This window comes from Lygodium microphyllum, chromosome 15, assembly GCF_053477565.2.
Source record: "Lygodium microphyllum isolate KBCC chromosome 15, Lygodium_microphyllum_v1.1.10, whole genome shotgun sequence".
Classification (NCBI taxonomy): Eukaryota; Viridiplantae; Streptophyta; class Polypodiopsida; order Schizaeales; family Lygodiaceae; genus Lygodium; species Lygodium microphyllum.
Genome location: NC_141149.1, coordinates 153,809,464 through 153,826,385, shown reverse-complemented (window position 1 = coordinate 153,826,385; position 16,922 = coordinate 153,809,464). Strand labels below are relative to the sequence as shown.

The window sequence follows — 16,922 nt, the reverse complement described above, 5'->3', positions numbered from 1 at the left end:
AAAGTGAGGTTTAATATCAGGTGAATTGCAAATTTTTTGAAATAAACCATTCGAAAAGTTTAAAGGAAGATTTAAAGTTCATAAAGCCGAATCCATATTAGTTATATCTTTGTGAGAAGCCATTCAAGGCTTTGGAAAAAAACCAAAAAGCATAAAGATGAATTCATTTTAGTTATATCTTTGTGAGATGCTAGACAAGGCTTTGGGAATAGTCTAGAAGCATAAAAGTTGAAAGTTTTTACATTAGTTTTAGTAAAGCTTTTCATGGCTGCTCGGTTCGGGAGCGAGTCGTGGATCTATTAAAGATTCAACACCTCTCTCATTGGTTATTCTGGATTTCAAAGAGTGTTTTGGCATGACCAAGCTCCAAGTTGGGGCACATTTTGATATTAAAACCATAGCCACATTCATTATAATAACCATCACCAACACCATCACAATCAGCACGATGTGTTGATGAGCTCATATGAACTTATAACCTGCACGTCTCGAGTGCAATAAGCTCAGACGATGCAGCTGATCTGATGATGAATAATTACCCAAAAAAAAGGGGGGCTTCTAGAAAAGAAAACGAATTTCGAGTTCAAAACATGATTAAGGATCGGTACACTATTTAGCAGCAAGTTGGATTAATGGGAGTTACTTAAGAATACAACCTGTGAAAAGGATGGTTTCCTGTGGAAATGGGGTCAAAGATTTAGGCTGTAGGTGAGGCTCCTGATGAGAGGGTCGACATTTGGACAATTCTTTACCTACTGGCTGCTGCTATCCTGTCGTACTAGTCGTCAGGATGACTCATGACCCTCGTGCATGCTGATTCTTCAATGCTGCAGCTTTTAAACGTTTTTGCTCCTTCCCTGTCGCTGCTGTTGCCCGAAGTTCGAACCCGGAGCTTCCCATCATCATCATCACCATCATGCAGCACAAGCCAAGGCCACTCCTGCTCCTACCTGCCTGGTATGCATCCATCCTGTCCCTCTTCCTGCACACATTTTCATGATTTCTGTGGTAGAGCTGCCCTGGCTTCAGTTTTTTTTTCGAATGTGAGCTTTTCCTCAGATGTCGATTCAAACTTGTGAAATGCAGCTGTGGCTTCATTTTGGCACTTAAATCTCAAAGCAAGCTCCTGGAATGCAGCTGTATAGTGTGCCTCTAAATGCAAAAGAGAGCCTTTGAATCAAGGCACTGCAGTAGCGGCTAACAGTATAATCACAGTCTGGATGTGTAGACACATGTACTCCCTTAGTTAAGAAGGCAATCAGCATTTTGAATGTGTAGCCACATCGGTAGTTCGTATGGGAGAACGTGTTGCGGCCTTAAAGCAAGAAAATGGCCGTGGGGATTGGTATTTGTAGATCTGAACGTGTCTCAGAGCAATATCAATTTTGCTGCCTTGCCTTTCAACTTCAGTCCTGGCCTGCATGTAGAATTTCCTCGTTTCAACTCCAAATGAGCCATACTACTACTTCTGCTGCTCAGCAGCCACTATGAAAATTGTAGAGCAGAGCTCTACAGTTGGTATGTTGTGGATCTTTTTGAAGGTATTCATCATCTTCACTGATAGGGTATCATCTGACTCCATGTACGAACCAGGCCAGAGCAAGTGTTGGTCCCTAAGAACTGTGAACTCAGTAACTTCAGTATAATTAATGGAAATTGGTTTGGAGGGGCAGCCAATCTCCATTAGTCTTTCTCGTTCCATTGAACATACTGAGCAGTAAACTGAAGCTTAACCCCACATCTACCTTTGTGTACCTTTCCAATGTTTCTTTGAGTATCTAGGCTTAATCCATTCAAGCAAAGGTTTTGTTGTCTCAGTTTCAGGATCATGGATGAGCAATTGCTTATTGAACGTGGCTACATGAAGGGCTTCCTGTTCAAAGGTGATGGCCTAGTGGTTAACACTTGGGCTCATAATTGTGAGGTTGTGGCTTCAAGTCTTGCTAGGTGCATCACTTGGTTGGACACCCAACACCCATATTCACATGATGCTTTTGTGTAAGGCCGACAAGCTCTTACCTAGTTGAACACTCGGTAGCTCCTTCTCCTTGGTAGGGTCAGCGAGGAGGAGGGTCCTAGTGTGATTTAGTGCTGTTGTTTATTTGGCTCGTTAACTATCCTATATGCGCATAGAAAAAATGCCAGTGTGGCTCTTGGCCTCACTTTTGGCTAATATTTGGAGGGAGGGCGCACACCCACACACCCCCCTCCCCCCACAGAACCCTTAGAATACCCCCCCTTTCCCTTCTTTCTTCACTTTGTGGTGGTTTTGGGGTGTATGTCTTATCTTAGGAATAAATAAGAAAGGCATGCTGTTGACAAAAGGCTGGTTAAAGCTGAAGAGTAAAAGCATAAAACACATTCAAAAATCTTAGTATGTGAAAACACAAAAGTGAAGAACTTTAGATCATATTTTTCGTCATTCTAGAGATATGTAACTTTAGATGACCTTCAAATCAAAAGATACATTGATCAACTTCTTGAAGTTGAGGCATATAAACAAAGAAATGGTCTCTAATTGAGGGAATGTTAGCATGTTTTGAAGCTTACGAATTTAGAGTTAGCTATGGTGTATAAAATTACTCACCAACCTTAACCAAATGTGTGATAAATTTGTCCATTCACACTCTAACAAGTGTAATATATATAAATACATGTTGTTCTCTGTCCAAATGACTTGCAAAAGTGATGTGGGAGGTGCGAATTGGGTCCCACATTGCTATGCATTCCAAACAATGTGTAATACATGCAAATCTTAGTTCCAAGCTGATTCGATCCACTTTACGAGGCCTTAGCCTTGTTCATGCATTAATCCCAACACTTTGCTCTAACTTGTGCACACCCAATCCATTGTCAATCTAAGTATATTCAGACCTGCACTATTGCCATAGCAAACTAGCATTCAATTCATGCCTAATTTCAAAGGGCAATTGCTCCCTACTATATGCCTTCCATAGGTACAGCATTGCATTTTGCTAATTTTTCCATGTATGTCTTGCGATAGAATGGCTCTATTTTTGCGATTCTATGCAATACAATTGATCCATAAATGCACAAAGACCTTGTCACCTTCAATGTTGGCTTCCAAGCTCAACTGTAGGGTGTTCTAAAATGTTTACAAACACATTAGCTTGCCAAACCCTAAAAATGACAGTCGGCATTTGAGACCAATTTCACAGAGCATTTGCTTTGATAGCTGTCATATGTAGAGTAGTCCCACAATGTTCCTCTAACAAATGGAGGGATTTCTTACAATGAAATTGTGAGAATGACAATGTTGTTTGGAAAATGCATAAGGCTCTAGATCTCAGAGGAGAAGAGAGGATCTCAGCCCTTGTTTTGTAACAACTTGTTTTGATGAAATTTAGATTAAAAAACAGCGACATACCTTACTTTAAATGGGTCTATAGAGCTGCCCAATGGATTCCTCATACCAAATTGAGAAGATTGGCTTTTGTTCTTACTCTAGACACACTATCAGCTTGTGTTCGATGGCTGAAACTTGCAGTTTTTGTAGTAAAGAGGAGAAGAACGGTTGTCTCCAAACTTGGGTTTCTTAAATGAGGGAGAAAGATATCCCAAATAGGCTAGATTAAGAATCTAATTGAGTAACCAACTACTTCTTAATCAAATTCGTTTTTGATTAACAGCTAATTAAATCTTGGATCCTTAATCATAAATTGGCTGCTCACTAGATCAAATTTAAGCTCAGGTTTTTCTTTGCAACTTAAGTGAGCTTCTTATTGGGCGAAACTTGCAATGTAATCAATTCTAAGGTGCAAACATTCAATCTAATGAAAATTTCATATTGTACTTTGTTCCTTTTACCTTGTCCTTGTTGCACATAGCTTGTATACTTTCTCACTGTGTGCTCTGATATCAAATCCGTCACTATCAGTGCAATGGTTACCATGCCAAGAGTTAGAAGTACTAGAATTAGAGTTTATTTTGATTAAATAATTAAGTCAATTTCTAATTCTGGTAACATATCCCTCTCTTGATACATTGTATTGCATGTATTCTTGATGTATAGTTGTCTATACATGTTACGAAGTACCAAATACATTGCTATTATTTCATGTACTAGCAATGTATAATTGTTTATACATACTTAAGTAACCAAGCACAGGGGCAAATGTACAAATGTCTATATATGTTTCCAAGTAACCAAGCAAATTGCTATTACTCCATGTATTGCTAATGTACTAGCAATGTACAAATTGTTTATATATGTTTCCAAGTAACCAAGTATACTTTTGATTCTCCATACATTGGCAAATATATAAATGTCTATACATGTAACCAATAACATTGTTGTTACTCCATGTACTACTATGTATAGTTTTGTAAGATGGTAGTCACCGCACTAGTAAACTATCAATCACAACTATACAAGTCCATAGCTATTAAAGTGGTACTTACTGCACCAGTAAATAACCGAGTAGAGTTGTAGAAATGTGAGTGTCTACTATATTGATCATAGAGGTCTCAAAGCTCATTGTCTACAAAGACAAAAGATCCAACGGCTCAATAACTTCATTCAGGCAATGCAAATTCCTTCCAAAAGCATCCATCTCTTGTCTTAGTGTTATCCAAAGAAAGTTTTAACTACTTTCTCACTAGCATTAGTACCTTGATGCCATGTAACTGTAGACCATTTCTTTTGATATTAAAATCGACCATGCATCTTAAAAAATCTATCCCATTCACATGTCAAACTCAACATAGCATGTGCTTTACTTGTTAGAGGTCCAAACACAACAAGCTGCCACAATGAGAGATTTATCCACTCTCGTATAAGATGTTTGATCATCCTCAAAGCTCACACCAATTGTAGGTGCACAAAAACAACCCACCAACATACGAAAAGGCTCTCAATACAAGTCCATGACTAAAACCTACAACATCATAAACATAAAGGTTCTTGCAAGCTATGACTAACTGCACAATGATAGTTCTTGTCATAATGCCAGTGCTCTATTTGGTGGCCATCCTAAAGCCATATTTTGTGCAAACATGTATTTTCCAACAACACAAATGAAAGCAATATGTTGAAGTGTATTCCAAAAGGCATAGGAATAGATCCACAAGTAAAGAAACCTCTTATGACAAAATTGTTACATCCTTGTAACTTGTATCTATTGTTTGTTCTTCAAGGACCAAAGAGATACTAGTTCACAAATAGTATACTTTGTTAAATTCACGGGTATGTAATATGGGGTTCTTTGCCAAAGCTAGGGTAGTCTGGTTATCCATGCATAGCTTTGCCAATCTCTGCCAATCTCTTTGTGGGTTTTGTATGTGGAAAGTCAATCTCTGCCAACATTCTGTGGAGCCAAACTTCCTCATAAGTGGTAGGGGAGAGGGCGGATACTCAGTCTCCATAGAAGATAACATCATGGTAGGTTGCTTCTTGTTGCTCCATGAGATGGCTCCTAATTCCAGGGAGAAGGCAAATCTTGTAGTGGAATGTTGAGTGTTGACATCTCTAGCCCAGTTAAGTCACTTCATCTTGCTAAAGTGATTCCCATGTCGTACATGATCTTGTAGGATTTGATCCCCTATAGATAACGCAAGATGCATAAAGTAGTTGTTTACTAAGCTTGCAAAGGAGTCCAACAAGGCACTTGTATCTAGTGGCATCAAGAAGGGGATATCTTGTGATAGAAAGTTTGGACTTAGGGTCCACACAGTAGGATATGGGATACACATTTGTAATCCAAGTAGGACCAGGTGTATCGAGAAAAATCATTAATAACCAACATTAGGTATTTGGCTTTCTTGAGGAAGGCCATGCGTATAGGAAGACACAAGTCGATGTGAACTAGCTCAAATAGTATGGAGGCCCGTTGATATTGTTTGCCTGAGGATGGAAAAGGAGTGAAGTTTGAGCCCTTCAGTGGTGCACAAGATAGGCTGAAAGCCTTCAGTGGTGCACAAGATAGGCTGAAAGCTTTAACTTTCATTTACTAGTTTGATGTAGCCTATTTAGGAGGAAACTTAATTGAATCCTCTAAGATTCGTAAGGCAACCACTTTCTTGAAGGGAATTCATTGCAGTGGTGGTCTACAGTCTTGATGTAAGGTAGAGTACCGTTGACGTGGGTATAATTTAAGTAAATGTTTGCATCGGATTGGTTGACAAGTAATTTTGAGGTGGATATCATGGCAGTTTGGAATAAACTTGATGCAAAGGAATGCAAGAATTTAGATCAATACAATAAGAAGTTTTGGGATACATTGCTGCTTGTCACTTCTTATTATTCGGTATCCCTTCATGAGCAAGTGGAAAAATACGTATGTGGGCTGCCCAAAGAAATCAGGGTTTTTGCATTAAGTCTACTATGTCTAGCATGTCTCAGTTTATAGAAACTGCTGCTATAGTTAATACTTTGTTGTATGGGAAGGATTCGGGCTTTCAAGAGAATGGGGAGTAGCCGAATAAAAAGTTGTCAAAGGTTGAGAAAAGGGGCAGATCTGAAAATCAGCCTGAAAAGAGGCCAAAATAACAAAGAAAGGGTTGGAAATCATTGGCACAAGGTAGAGAATTGATAGTCGCAAATAAATGCTTCATATATGAACAAGAGGGTCACATTGCAAAGGACTGTCCTAATAGGTAGCAAGCTGAAAAATCAGAAAGTCAGGGAGATCCTCAAGAAGAGAAGCCCAAAATATCAATTGGTTTGGTGCCCAATGTTGTTAATGATCAATCCAATGATGATGCTATTGAGTTATATAGAGCATGGGGCAAAATCAGAGGTCAGCATGCATTGATATTCTTTGATAATGTTGCATGAGCCAATTTCATCTTTATAGACATGACAACCCGTCTAGGCATTACAGGGGATGAGATGGGATCCATAGGAAAGTTGGAATGGCATGCAAGGGCCATGCAGAGCTTGTCACACCACTCATTAAAAAGCTTCCGTTGCACATTTAGGGATATGTGGATAGCGAAGAGTTTTTTATTGCTTCACTTGAATGTTGTGATGTTTTTCTTGGTATGCCATGGTGCCATCGTATGTATGCAATGATGGATTCACATGTGGAAGTGATCACTATTCAACATAAGGGCAAGACTAAGATACTTGATGTAAAGTTGAAAGGGGAATCGGTCCGTGTTGCATCGGTTGCTACCATTTCAAAAGTAATGAAAAATCACTTTTTAGTGCACTTGGTTTTTACTAAAGATAAGGTTCATAATGAAAAAGTTGGGAATATGTCAAAGTTAGAGAGGGATCACATTTCATTTTTGAAAATGTATGCTAATTGCTTCTCTCGGTGACTTCCAGAGCAGCTACTGCTTGAACGGCCTAAAAATCATGGCATAGATTTTATCCTTGAAAGTAGCCCACCTGATAGGCCACCCTACAAAGTCAGTGCAGTCCAGTAGGAGATTATGAGTCAAGTGAGCGAGCTATTAGAAAAAGGGCTGATTCAGCCCAACTCATCTCCTTTTTGTTTTTCAGTGCTTTTGGTGGGTTGCCCTCGGATCAATGATGTTATGGATAGATTGCAAGGGGTAGCAATATTCAGTTTTATAGATTTGAAAAGTGGATATCATTAGATATGCATTAGACTGGAGGATGTGCCTAAAACAACTTTCAAGCATCTTCAGGCTACATAGAGGATTTGTGAACACTTTCTTTGATGACATGATTGTCTATTCAAAGAATGAGTTGGAACATAGAAAGCATTTGGACATTGTGTTCAACGAGCTACATAAGCACAAGTTGGTCATTAATGATAAGAAAAGTGAATTCTTTTTGCATGAAATCCACTTTTGGGGCATATTGTATTGGTTGATGGTATTTGTATAAACCTTACAAAGGTTGGGGTTATATGCTCATAGGCACCTTTGAAGATTGTACATGAGATCCGCAGCTTCTTGGATTTATGTTCTTACTATAGGAAGTATGTACGCATGTTTGCTGAAATTGCATCTCCATTGCATTCTTTGCAAAAGAAAAATGTGTCATTTAGATGGACAACAGTGGAAATTTCAGCCTTTGAAAAGTTAAAGGAAAAGACTTGAGATCTTGTGCTTGTGTTGCTTGATCTAAGGGATCATTTGTGGTTTAGTGTGATGCATATGGAAACAACATTGGGATTGTTTTAATGCAGAATGGCCAAGTTGTGGTTATGAGAGCTATCTTCTTCATGGTATAGAGAGAAATTTGCACTGTCTACTTGGAAACATTACTTGTTAGGGGCTGATTTTATAGTGCAGATAGACCATCAGACTTTGAGGTACTTTCTGATGCAGACACACTTGACAGAGAAGCATGTGAGAGAGGCAAACTTTCTCTCTATATTTCATTTTCAGATTGTACATATTGATGGTACAAAGAATGTTGTGGTTGATGCATTGTCACGTAAGCCTTAGATTTCAGGTGTCAACATGGTTTATCACACTAAGCTAGTTGCCATGAAGGAGCAGTATGCTGCTGATTCAGACTTTGCTAATGTTTATGATCAGCTTTGCAATGGCCAAAGGCATGACCTTTATAGTGTATACTTTATCTTTGCATAAGCTGCATCTAAGTTTTCCACATAGCGATTAGCCTCAAAGATCTTATTCTTAGTCTACAAAATAGGTGGCACCTTCTTGCCACCCTCAATCACTTCAAATAGACCCACTGTCTCTTATGGTCTGATACATAGCACCTCAAAAGATCCAACACTAGAATTTACCTCTTCGGACTAACCATTTGTCTGCAAATAGAACGATGATGAGAATTTCAATGTAGTATCCATATTCTCAAACAACCCCTTTCAAAATAAACTGGTCATCCGAGAATCTCAATTACTAACGATCGACTTTGGCATACCATGATATTTAAAGATGTACTGTTAAAACAATTGTCCCATATCATTAGCCTTTATTTTTTTCCTCACCGGAATAAAATGGGCATGTTTGCTAAACCTACAAATAATAGTCTATCTCCCATCATTCCCTATAGGTGTCCTAGAAAGCTCTAACATAAAATCTATAGCAATGCTATGCTAAGGCCTGTCTAGAAAAGACAAGGGATGTAACAAACCCGACATCTCTTTGCCTATCATGCTTAACCTTTTGACATATGATGCATATCCTAACAAACTACTCTACATCACTCCTCAAAGCTAGCCAATTAAAAAAGTGCTCCACTCCTTTGACTGTGACATCAATATCTTCATGTCCTATACATGAAAAATATGACTTTCAATGATTACTCTAGGCCTCAATTGCTTTGTGACACACAGTCGTCCATGCATCATAAAAAACCCATCTCTATACAAAGGGCGATTATGTATTGGTGCATTTTGAAAATGCAAGGTTGAAAAAGATGAAAGGAAGAGAGAGATTGTATTTGAAGTTAAGTATGAGATACTATGGGGCCTTGCAAGTTTTAGAGAAGATCAACGATGTGGCATATCGGCTGAAATTGCCTCCACATTGGCGGATACACAATGCCTTTCATGTTAATTTGTTGAGGCCTGTTCGTGGTGATGTACCAGAGGATGTATCTGTTGAAATTCAGCCTGAGCTTGAGGAGCTGGATGAGATCTTGGTATCCAAGTAGATTTTGGCACATAAGGAAAGAAAGGTTAGAAGTACAGTTTCCAAGAGATATTTAGTGAAGTTTCAGAACTATTCATGAATGGATGCAAAGTGGACTCAGTTGTTGGAGCTTTACCTAGATTCCTTTCAGTTAGAGCCAAATTTAGTTCGGGCTCAGCTAAGTTCAGAGCAGAGCAAGGGTTCAGAGTAGTGCCTGATGCTTAAGGGGAATGTAGCATTTCCACTCTATCAATTGTGGATCTCTCTCGTATGTAGTGGATCTCGGATGTATTTAGCATGCATCCAAGGTACTGTGCTAACATGTGTGCCATGAGGTCACTGTGTACTAGTCACTGTGAGATATATGTAGATGAGTATGAGTTTCACCTGGGCACATAAACTATACTATTGTATCAGTTCATGCTTAGTTTGAGATTAGTCTCTCTGATTAGTTAGAGATTAGTTTATGGTCACTTTTGGATCGGTTTTTTATCAGTTTTTGATCGGTTTTTTGCACTCAGTTTGTGATTAGCTTGGGATCACATTTGCAGCACTTGGTGACCAGTTTTCAAATCAGTCTCTGATTAGATTATGCTCAGTTTTCAATGGTTTTTAGCTAGTTCCATGGATGGCAGCATGTGAGTCAATGCCATTGATAGTTTTAGCCATGGTTTATGTTAAGTTTATGCTTTACTATGGCTGTGAAGTCAGAACAGTTGAGAAACATGAGTTATGGATGCATCCAATGGGTTTCTAGTAACAATTCTAGACTCTTTTTTAGTTTTATTTGATGTTTATGCTGGCTGGAAATTTTCAGTAAGTTTTGGGGGTATATGGCATGGTTAGACAATAGTGGCCAATGTTGTGACTGTGATGCATTATTGAAATTCCAGTGCAGTACACTTTTGCTCTGGCACAATGCAATGCAATTGAGGACAATTGCAAGGATTTAAAGGGTAAGGTTTGTCACGAGGACATGGAATATTTGATATGGTTTAATCTTGCTAGTAACATTTGATTGATTTAACAATCAAATGTGCAAGGTTGCATTGCACATGTGATGCACATGGTAGTTATTTCAGGGTTGATGACCAAGGACTTTGAGGATAGACTCTAAACATTATTTTGCTCCATTTCTAACAAATTGCACGGGGCATCACATATCAAGACCAATCGATGCTGCAAAATAGCTACATATTATTACTAAAGAAGTCTAAAGAGTAAATGCTTGAAGGTTGAAGTACATATCATGAAAGAGTTAAGGTCCAAGTTGCAAGGGCGATAGTAGATACAAATGTCAAGTCAAGCTGGGCTAAAACGGTCACTTGGCAGCAGCAGGCAGGCTGGAATGTGGTGTTCCTTACAACACTCCCTGCAATTGGAATGCCCCGGCCCCCCAAGTTGAAACGCTTTCAAGAATGGGATAGGGAAGGTTCCACCAAGCTGCATGCATTCCCATTCCGGACAGTCAGGGAATGGCCCTGTTTAAGAGGCCCCATTCCCACCTTTCTGTGTTGCTATGCAGCTAGGGATGCTTAATTTGTGGTCTCCCACTGCCGGGGGGTTGTTGCAGCATTCTGGGGAACTGGGACTTTGCTTTTGATCATGTACCAATATTGGTATGTCTTCAGGTTGGGCTTGACGGATATCTTCCAGAAAGAATAATTGTCTTTTGCCAATCTAATGCTGATTATAAATATGGAAGCCATGTGCTAGGTATTTATGGAGGCAAATGTAAATGTGCTGTGAAATGCAGGGTTTTCAGCAAAAACCAGAGCAGCTTGAAGGCTGTGGGAAACATCATGTAAGGGCATTCTTGAGTGAAAATGGCCGGTGAGAGCAGGTATTAGAAATAGAAAATGCAGCAAGGCTCCTATGAACAGTGACCATTCACCTTGCGAGCAAGCTTCAACGGAGGATAGAGTCTCTGCTTTGATACCATGATGGAAACAAAGGTGTTACGTAGCAGGTTGAACGCTAATACAAAGAGGGGGAAGGTAGAAGCGAGAATTGATGAACAGAGAATTGAGTGCATTGTACAGAAGCTGCCGACAAATAGGCAAGAAATGAGGATTAGAATGACCTGTAAACTGCATGACTAGTAAATGTGCTGAACTCGGCGGCCAGATAAATGGCTAGTGCCAAGGCCCAAATAAGAACTCATAATATAAAAGGCCAGGAAATGGTCCTATAATGATGTTGGACATAAACTCTCAAAATAAAAGATGAACTGGATCATATGAAGAGAAAACCATTTGAGTGGTACTGAACATTAGAAGTCAAGACGACTTTGAAAGTTGCTTGAGTTTCTCCTTGATTAGCTTATTGAATTCAGTGTGGAGTTCTTAGAGTATTGTCCCTTAGAAGGGCCCATCTCATCATGATAAGAACATTCCTTTCCACTTTCACACTGTTTGTTCTCTTCTAAGAGATATAGCCTCTAATCTGCCTCACCAGCCAATCTGTTTTGGGGGATGCTTATTTGAAGAATTTTATACTTTGGGTAGAGCAGCGGATGCTCACTAGAGCTTGAAAAACTTCTACAGCCAGTATCATGATTGATTCAAGGTGTGAAGGAATCAACTATCACAGGTTGATTCCTATCAAGGATTCTGATTGGGTGAACTTTACGCCCTAGAGAAGCCTGTTATATTTGGAAAGATAGAAGATTTGAACCATACCTTGGACTTGAAAGATGTGTTAACCACATCATATGAGAAAACTCTACCTGACCTTGTTCATCTTAATGATACACTGCGATAGTATTATCACAGGATTTTACCTTTTATCAATGAGATACTCACGACCAAGTCTATAGTGCAGGAGCTTCCCAGTTCTTGAAACAAGGTGGAGGTTGCCTATGTGTAGAGTTGATGATGATGTGCTAATAGCTTGGATTGTGGAAGGTGTGTTAGTGCTGTCATACAAGTAAGCTTTACCTGACTCTGTTGATTTTAATGATACATTGAGCCTTAATGAAACAAGGTGGAGGTTGCCTGTGTACAGTTGATGCATGTTGTGTTCTCTATTGATTGCAGTGGAGCCAGTGGTTCACGATTTATGTTTGTTCAATTGCCTATACACTATGCCACTTTATTATGAACAGGATTTCATCATGTATAACAGAGAGCCTTATGACCAGATCTTTAGTGCAGGTAGCACCGATTATTTAGTGGGCTCTTAGTTGCCCTGAAACGAGTTGGAGGAACACTTACAGGCATCAGAAATTGGGAAGCGTAAGAAATTGGTAAAACGTGTCTATGAGAAAGTGCTAACCTTGTGGCACTAGCGAAGAAGATTAACTTGTGTGGATTTTTCTGCTTTCTCATGCCTTGTCAATTTCTCTAGCTTTAAATGAAGCTCGTCTGTTGAACGCCAACATTAGATTTTATCATGTTTATGTTGAAGCTGCTCACTCGCTCAATTAACCTGTCTGATATTCCCAAAGATGCAAGTTTTTGACTTGTGATTTGTAATCATCCCTCTTATCTATTCTTTGAAGTGTTCTGCAATCTGTCCACTTGACAGATCTGTTTGCTGTCTCAGGCATCATTCCTGATCAACTATGGGCAGCAAGTTGGGAAGGTACGCAAACGCAGTGGATGAAGAAAAGAAACTTGAACAGCTGCAGGAAGCTGAAGGCTCGGACTTCCCAGGAGACGACTACCATCCCTCTGATCGAAAGCAGTGGATGAAAATATTAGACCCCTGCAAAGCCAGAGTATGTGACATAGTTTGGCCGGGTACACATGATTCTGCAACTGACAAAGTAGGTATACCATATACAACAAGACCTTTTGCCCAATGCCAAAGTCTTTCCATCTACAGACAGCTGCTGCTTGGAGTGCGTGTACTCGATATCAGGGTAGGAAAGGATGGCTTTATTTATCATGGAGTGCTGGCAAGCTACAAGATTGATGTTGTGATAAGTGACGTGATACGATTCCTTAGCGAGACAACATCAGAATTTATTGTGCTTGAGATCCGTACCGAGTATGGCCATGAAGATCCATCAGATCTAGACACATGGTTGATAAATCAGCTTAAAGACAGTCTTATCCCTCAAGATGTGACTGCATTTGGGAAGACATTAAATGAGCTGCTTCCCAGAAGAGTGTTTTGTGTTTGGGAGCCACGGGAAGCACCTGTTCCTTCTCCTGGGAGCTTACTTTGGAGCTGTGCATACCTCAGAGATAATTGGACGAATACAGACCTTCCATACACAAAATTCCACAACAACATGATGTATCTTGCTTTTCAGCCACCGGTAAACATGAGAAACTACTTCTACAGAGTTGAAAACACATGCACCCCACAAGAAACCAGTGCTGTGGTTTGTGTAAAGCCAGTAACCGCACGCATTCAACCTTATGCCCGGCTTTTTATTTCACAGGCCTTCAAGCAGGGCCTTGGTGACCGGTTACAAATTTTCTCATCAGACTTCATTGAGGACGATTTTATTGATGCTTGCATTGGAGCAACAGTTGCCAGGATAAAGGGTGTGGGTTTTTGATTATGCAGAGTAGACTAGCATGCACCTCTCTTTCTTGTACATTCATTCTGCTTGCGATTGCCAAGCATAGCACCTGGTGACCAAAATCACCCTGTATACAGATGCTCTCATCAAGCCTTGATGTGCTTTCCTTTCTTCCTTGATATGCAACCAAACCGGAAAGGCTGAGGCTACTTTGCACGTCTTGCTCTCTTTCTCCTATGATTTCAATGGTGTTGAGCTCTCTGTAACTTGTTTCTGCTCTATTAGGCATTGATGCCCAATTGTTCCTCCCCATTATGGAGGGAGATGAGGATTCATTAAATTGCTGCAAAAGGAAGGACTTATCTTGTTATTTATATTTCTCAAGCATTGACAGTGATCCTTATACTCTAGACTGAGAGGTGGTCATGGCCCTTTATTAAAACTATGAGGTCTGCCTTAAAATTAATTAATTAATTAATTGTGTGCGGGGGGAGGTGGAGGGGATGTGCCGTCCTGGAGGTATGTAGCTGCTAGATTGACAAGATTTCAAGATCCAAGAACTGGTCTTGAAGTTAGTAGGTGCCGTTAAGATGAATATTTTTGGAGATCCTCCCAAATACCAGTTCTTCATCTTAACAAGATTGTTCACTGGGCAAAACATGTATGAACAAGCATTAAGTACTCACTAAGTTTATCGCTTAAAATCTTATATAGGTTTGTGTCTATCTTTTTAAAAGAGTTGTACGAAGAAGATGAAGCTTGTATATTCTATGTCTATCTGAAAAGATCCTCCTGATTAAGCAATAGAAGTTATTAGTATACTAAATCAAACAAGTTACATGCGCTAGTACTCAACTTTGTCCCAAGGATAGAAGGGTAAGAGCGAGTAGGTTATAGCTAAACCACAAGAACAACATACTTTACAAGGCAACAAGAACAACATACTTTACAAGGCAACAAGAATTCCTTTAGGACTAGCGAGCATTGATAGACCCTAGAAAAGACTCGTTAATGCAATGGATACCCCTTTTCTTTGGCTTTGACAACATGTGTTGAAGAAAAAACTATCAGGCAAGCGAGCTAGCATGAGACGTCACAGTCACACACACAAAACCAGGAGCGTCAAATGGCTTTGTAACCTTCAACACTAGCTAGAACGAAAATCAACGGAACATTCATCAACACGCCCGACCCTCCGTTTTGCATAGTGGGATGTCCAAGAAGGCCTGTGAGATAAGAGGAGGTGTGTGACCCTCCATCTCACGTGGTACCAAGCCATGCCTGTGCCGTTGAATCTTGAATGCAAGCGACTCCCAAGTATACGTATTCCCTTACCTACTCCACTACATCCCCTTTGAATATGAAGATACATAGGTTAGGTCACCCATATTGTCCAGGTATTGAATACCAACATTTTGGCTTTCCAAAGGTTCACTATGGGGTCTCTATCCCTGCAAAAAGCATGTAATGCATCCAAGTGGTGATGCAAGTTTTCTAGTTTGTGCTCTTCTATCGTCCCATCTCAGCCTATGCCCTAAGCTCATGTTCGAGAATGGATCAATTTAACTTGGCCAATGTGTGGTTTACCATGATGGTCATGTAGTTACCAGGGATCAAAAGATCAATGCCTTTAAATAGTGGAATTATGGTATGGTCTACAACATACAGGGAAACTAAGCACAATCTAATAAAAATTTGAGCAAAAAGAGCACACTAATTGTTACCTTGAGCTTAAGGGAAGAATGGAGTCTTTATCTTGAGCTTGAGCTAAAGACAAAATCAACCCTAGTTTTGAAATTGAAAGATTCGAGTGAAACTTTGGCATAGGAGTTCCTAGGTTAGTTCTTGAGATTGTTGGCGAGGTTTTTGCGAGTTAAAAGTTGGCATAGGGGGTTTTATGGGTTTGTTCTTGACATTGGTGGCAATGTTCTTTTTTGGTATGAAGGCCATGATGCATGACAATTTGAAACTGGCATCAACTTGATGACTAAGTGCTGCTATTAGGTTTGACGATATATTTTGGGCACGTGTTTGTGTTGTGAACACCTAAAGATCAAATTCCACAATGTTACATGTTTGAAGTGATTATTTTTAAGCTCTTTTTTGTTGTTCTTTGGAGCTTAATTACCCATTTGATGCATGCTTTTGTGGGTTTTGACTCGTTGATGATTGATTTTGCAAGTGCTAAGATAATTTTGGATGGGTTGAATATCCTTTGATTGCTCATTATCGTTTTTATTTGGTTTAGAATGTTCTGATGTGTTTTGTTTGATACTTGTTAGGTTTTGATTGCTTTTGTGAGCTTTTGCTGAGCATTGTTTTCCTTTTGTTTGAGGTCTTATGGTCATGGATAAGTATGCCAAGATATGATTTGAGACTCTTTAGATGGATTTTGATTGGTTGATATGGGTTTTGGATTGATGATGTGGTCTTATTACCTTCTCTTTGACTTTTGTAGCTTCTACGAGCTCTTGTATGCTTTGTAGCCTTTTGTATATATATGTATGGTTTCTATATGACAAGTTAGAAGCTTGGGAATGCTTTCCTTCTTTGGAAAGCTTATCTAGCTTTATTGAAGAAAGTAAAAGTTTAAGTCTAGAAGATTTGAAATGACAATGACAATGGTTCACTATGAAAGGACACTATAGTGGCCCTAGTGTCTCTTTGAATCAGACATACCCTTTGGATAGTAGCTCCACAATCAGAGGGGGTTATTGATCATTATTCTATTGTATTATTGTGTGAGAGCATTTGAGATAGTGATTGTGATAGGGAGTGTTGAGTGTTGAAATAACTTGTTTTTTGGCTGATTTTTGTTGTTTTTGAGAGTTGAATGGTTGATTTTATGAGATGATTGATTAGTTTGAAAGTGGTTTGAGAGTGTTTTGGATGATATTGATGG

At 39.4% G+C, this 16,922-nt stretch overlaps 1 protein-coding gene across 2 annotated transcripts; it reads left to right on the top strand.

Moving 5' to 3' along the window:
- The first annotated feature begins 501 nt into the window (after window positions 1-501).
- LOC148025239 (uncharacterized) lies at window positions 502-14,402 on the top strand. 2 transcript variants are annotated; one of them, XM_087695036.1, is made up of 2 exons: window positions 502-957; window positions 13,072-14,402. In XM_087695036.1, exon 2 carries the CDS (start codon window positions 13,109-13,111, stop codon window positions 14,054-14,056), a length of 948 nt encoding a protein of 315 aa, XP_087551162.1. In that variant the 5' UTR covers window positions 502-957; window positions 13,072-13,108; the 3' UTR covers window positions 14,057-14,402. The 2 variants fall into 2 exon arrangements, with proteins under 2 accessions (XP_087551162.1, XP_087551161.1); XM_087695035.1 differs by having other exon boundaries at window positions 503-957; window positions 13,090-14,401.
- The last annotated feature ends 2,520 nt before the right edge of the window (window positions 14,403-16,922 follow it).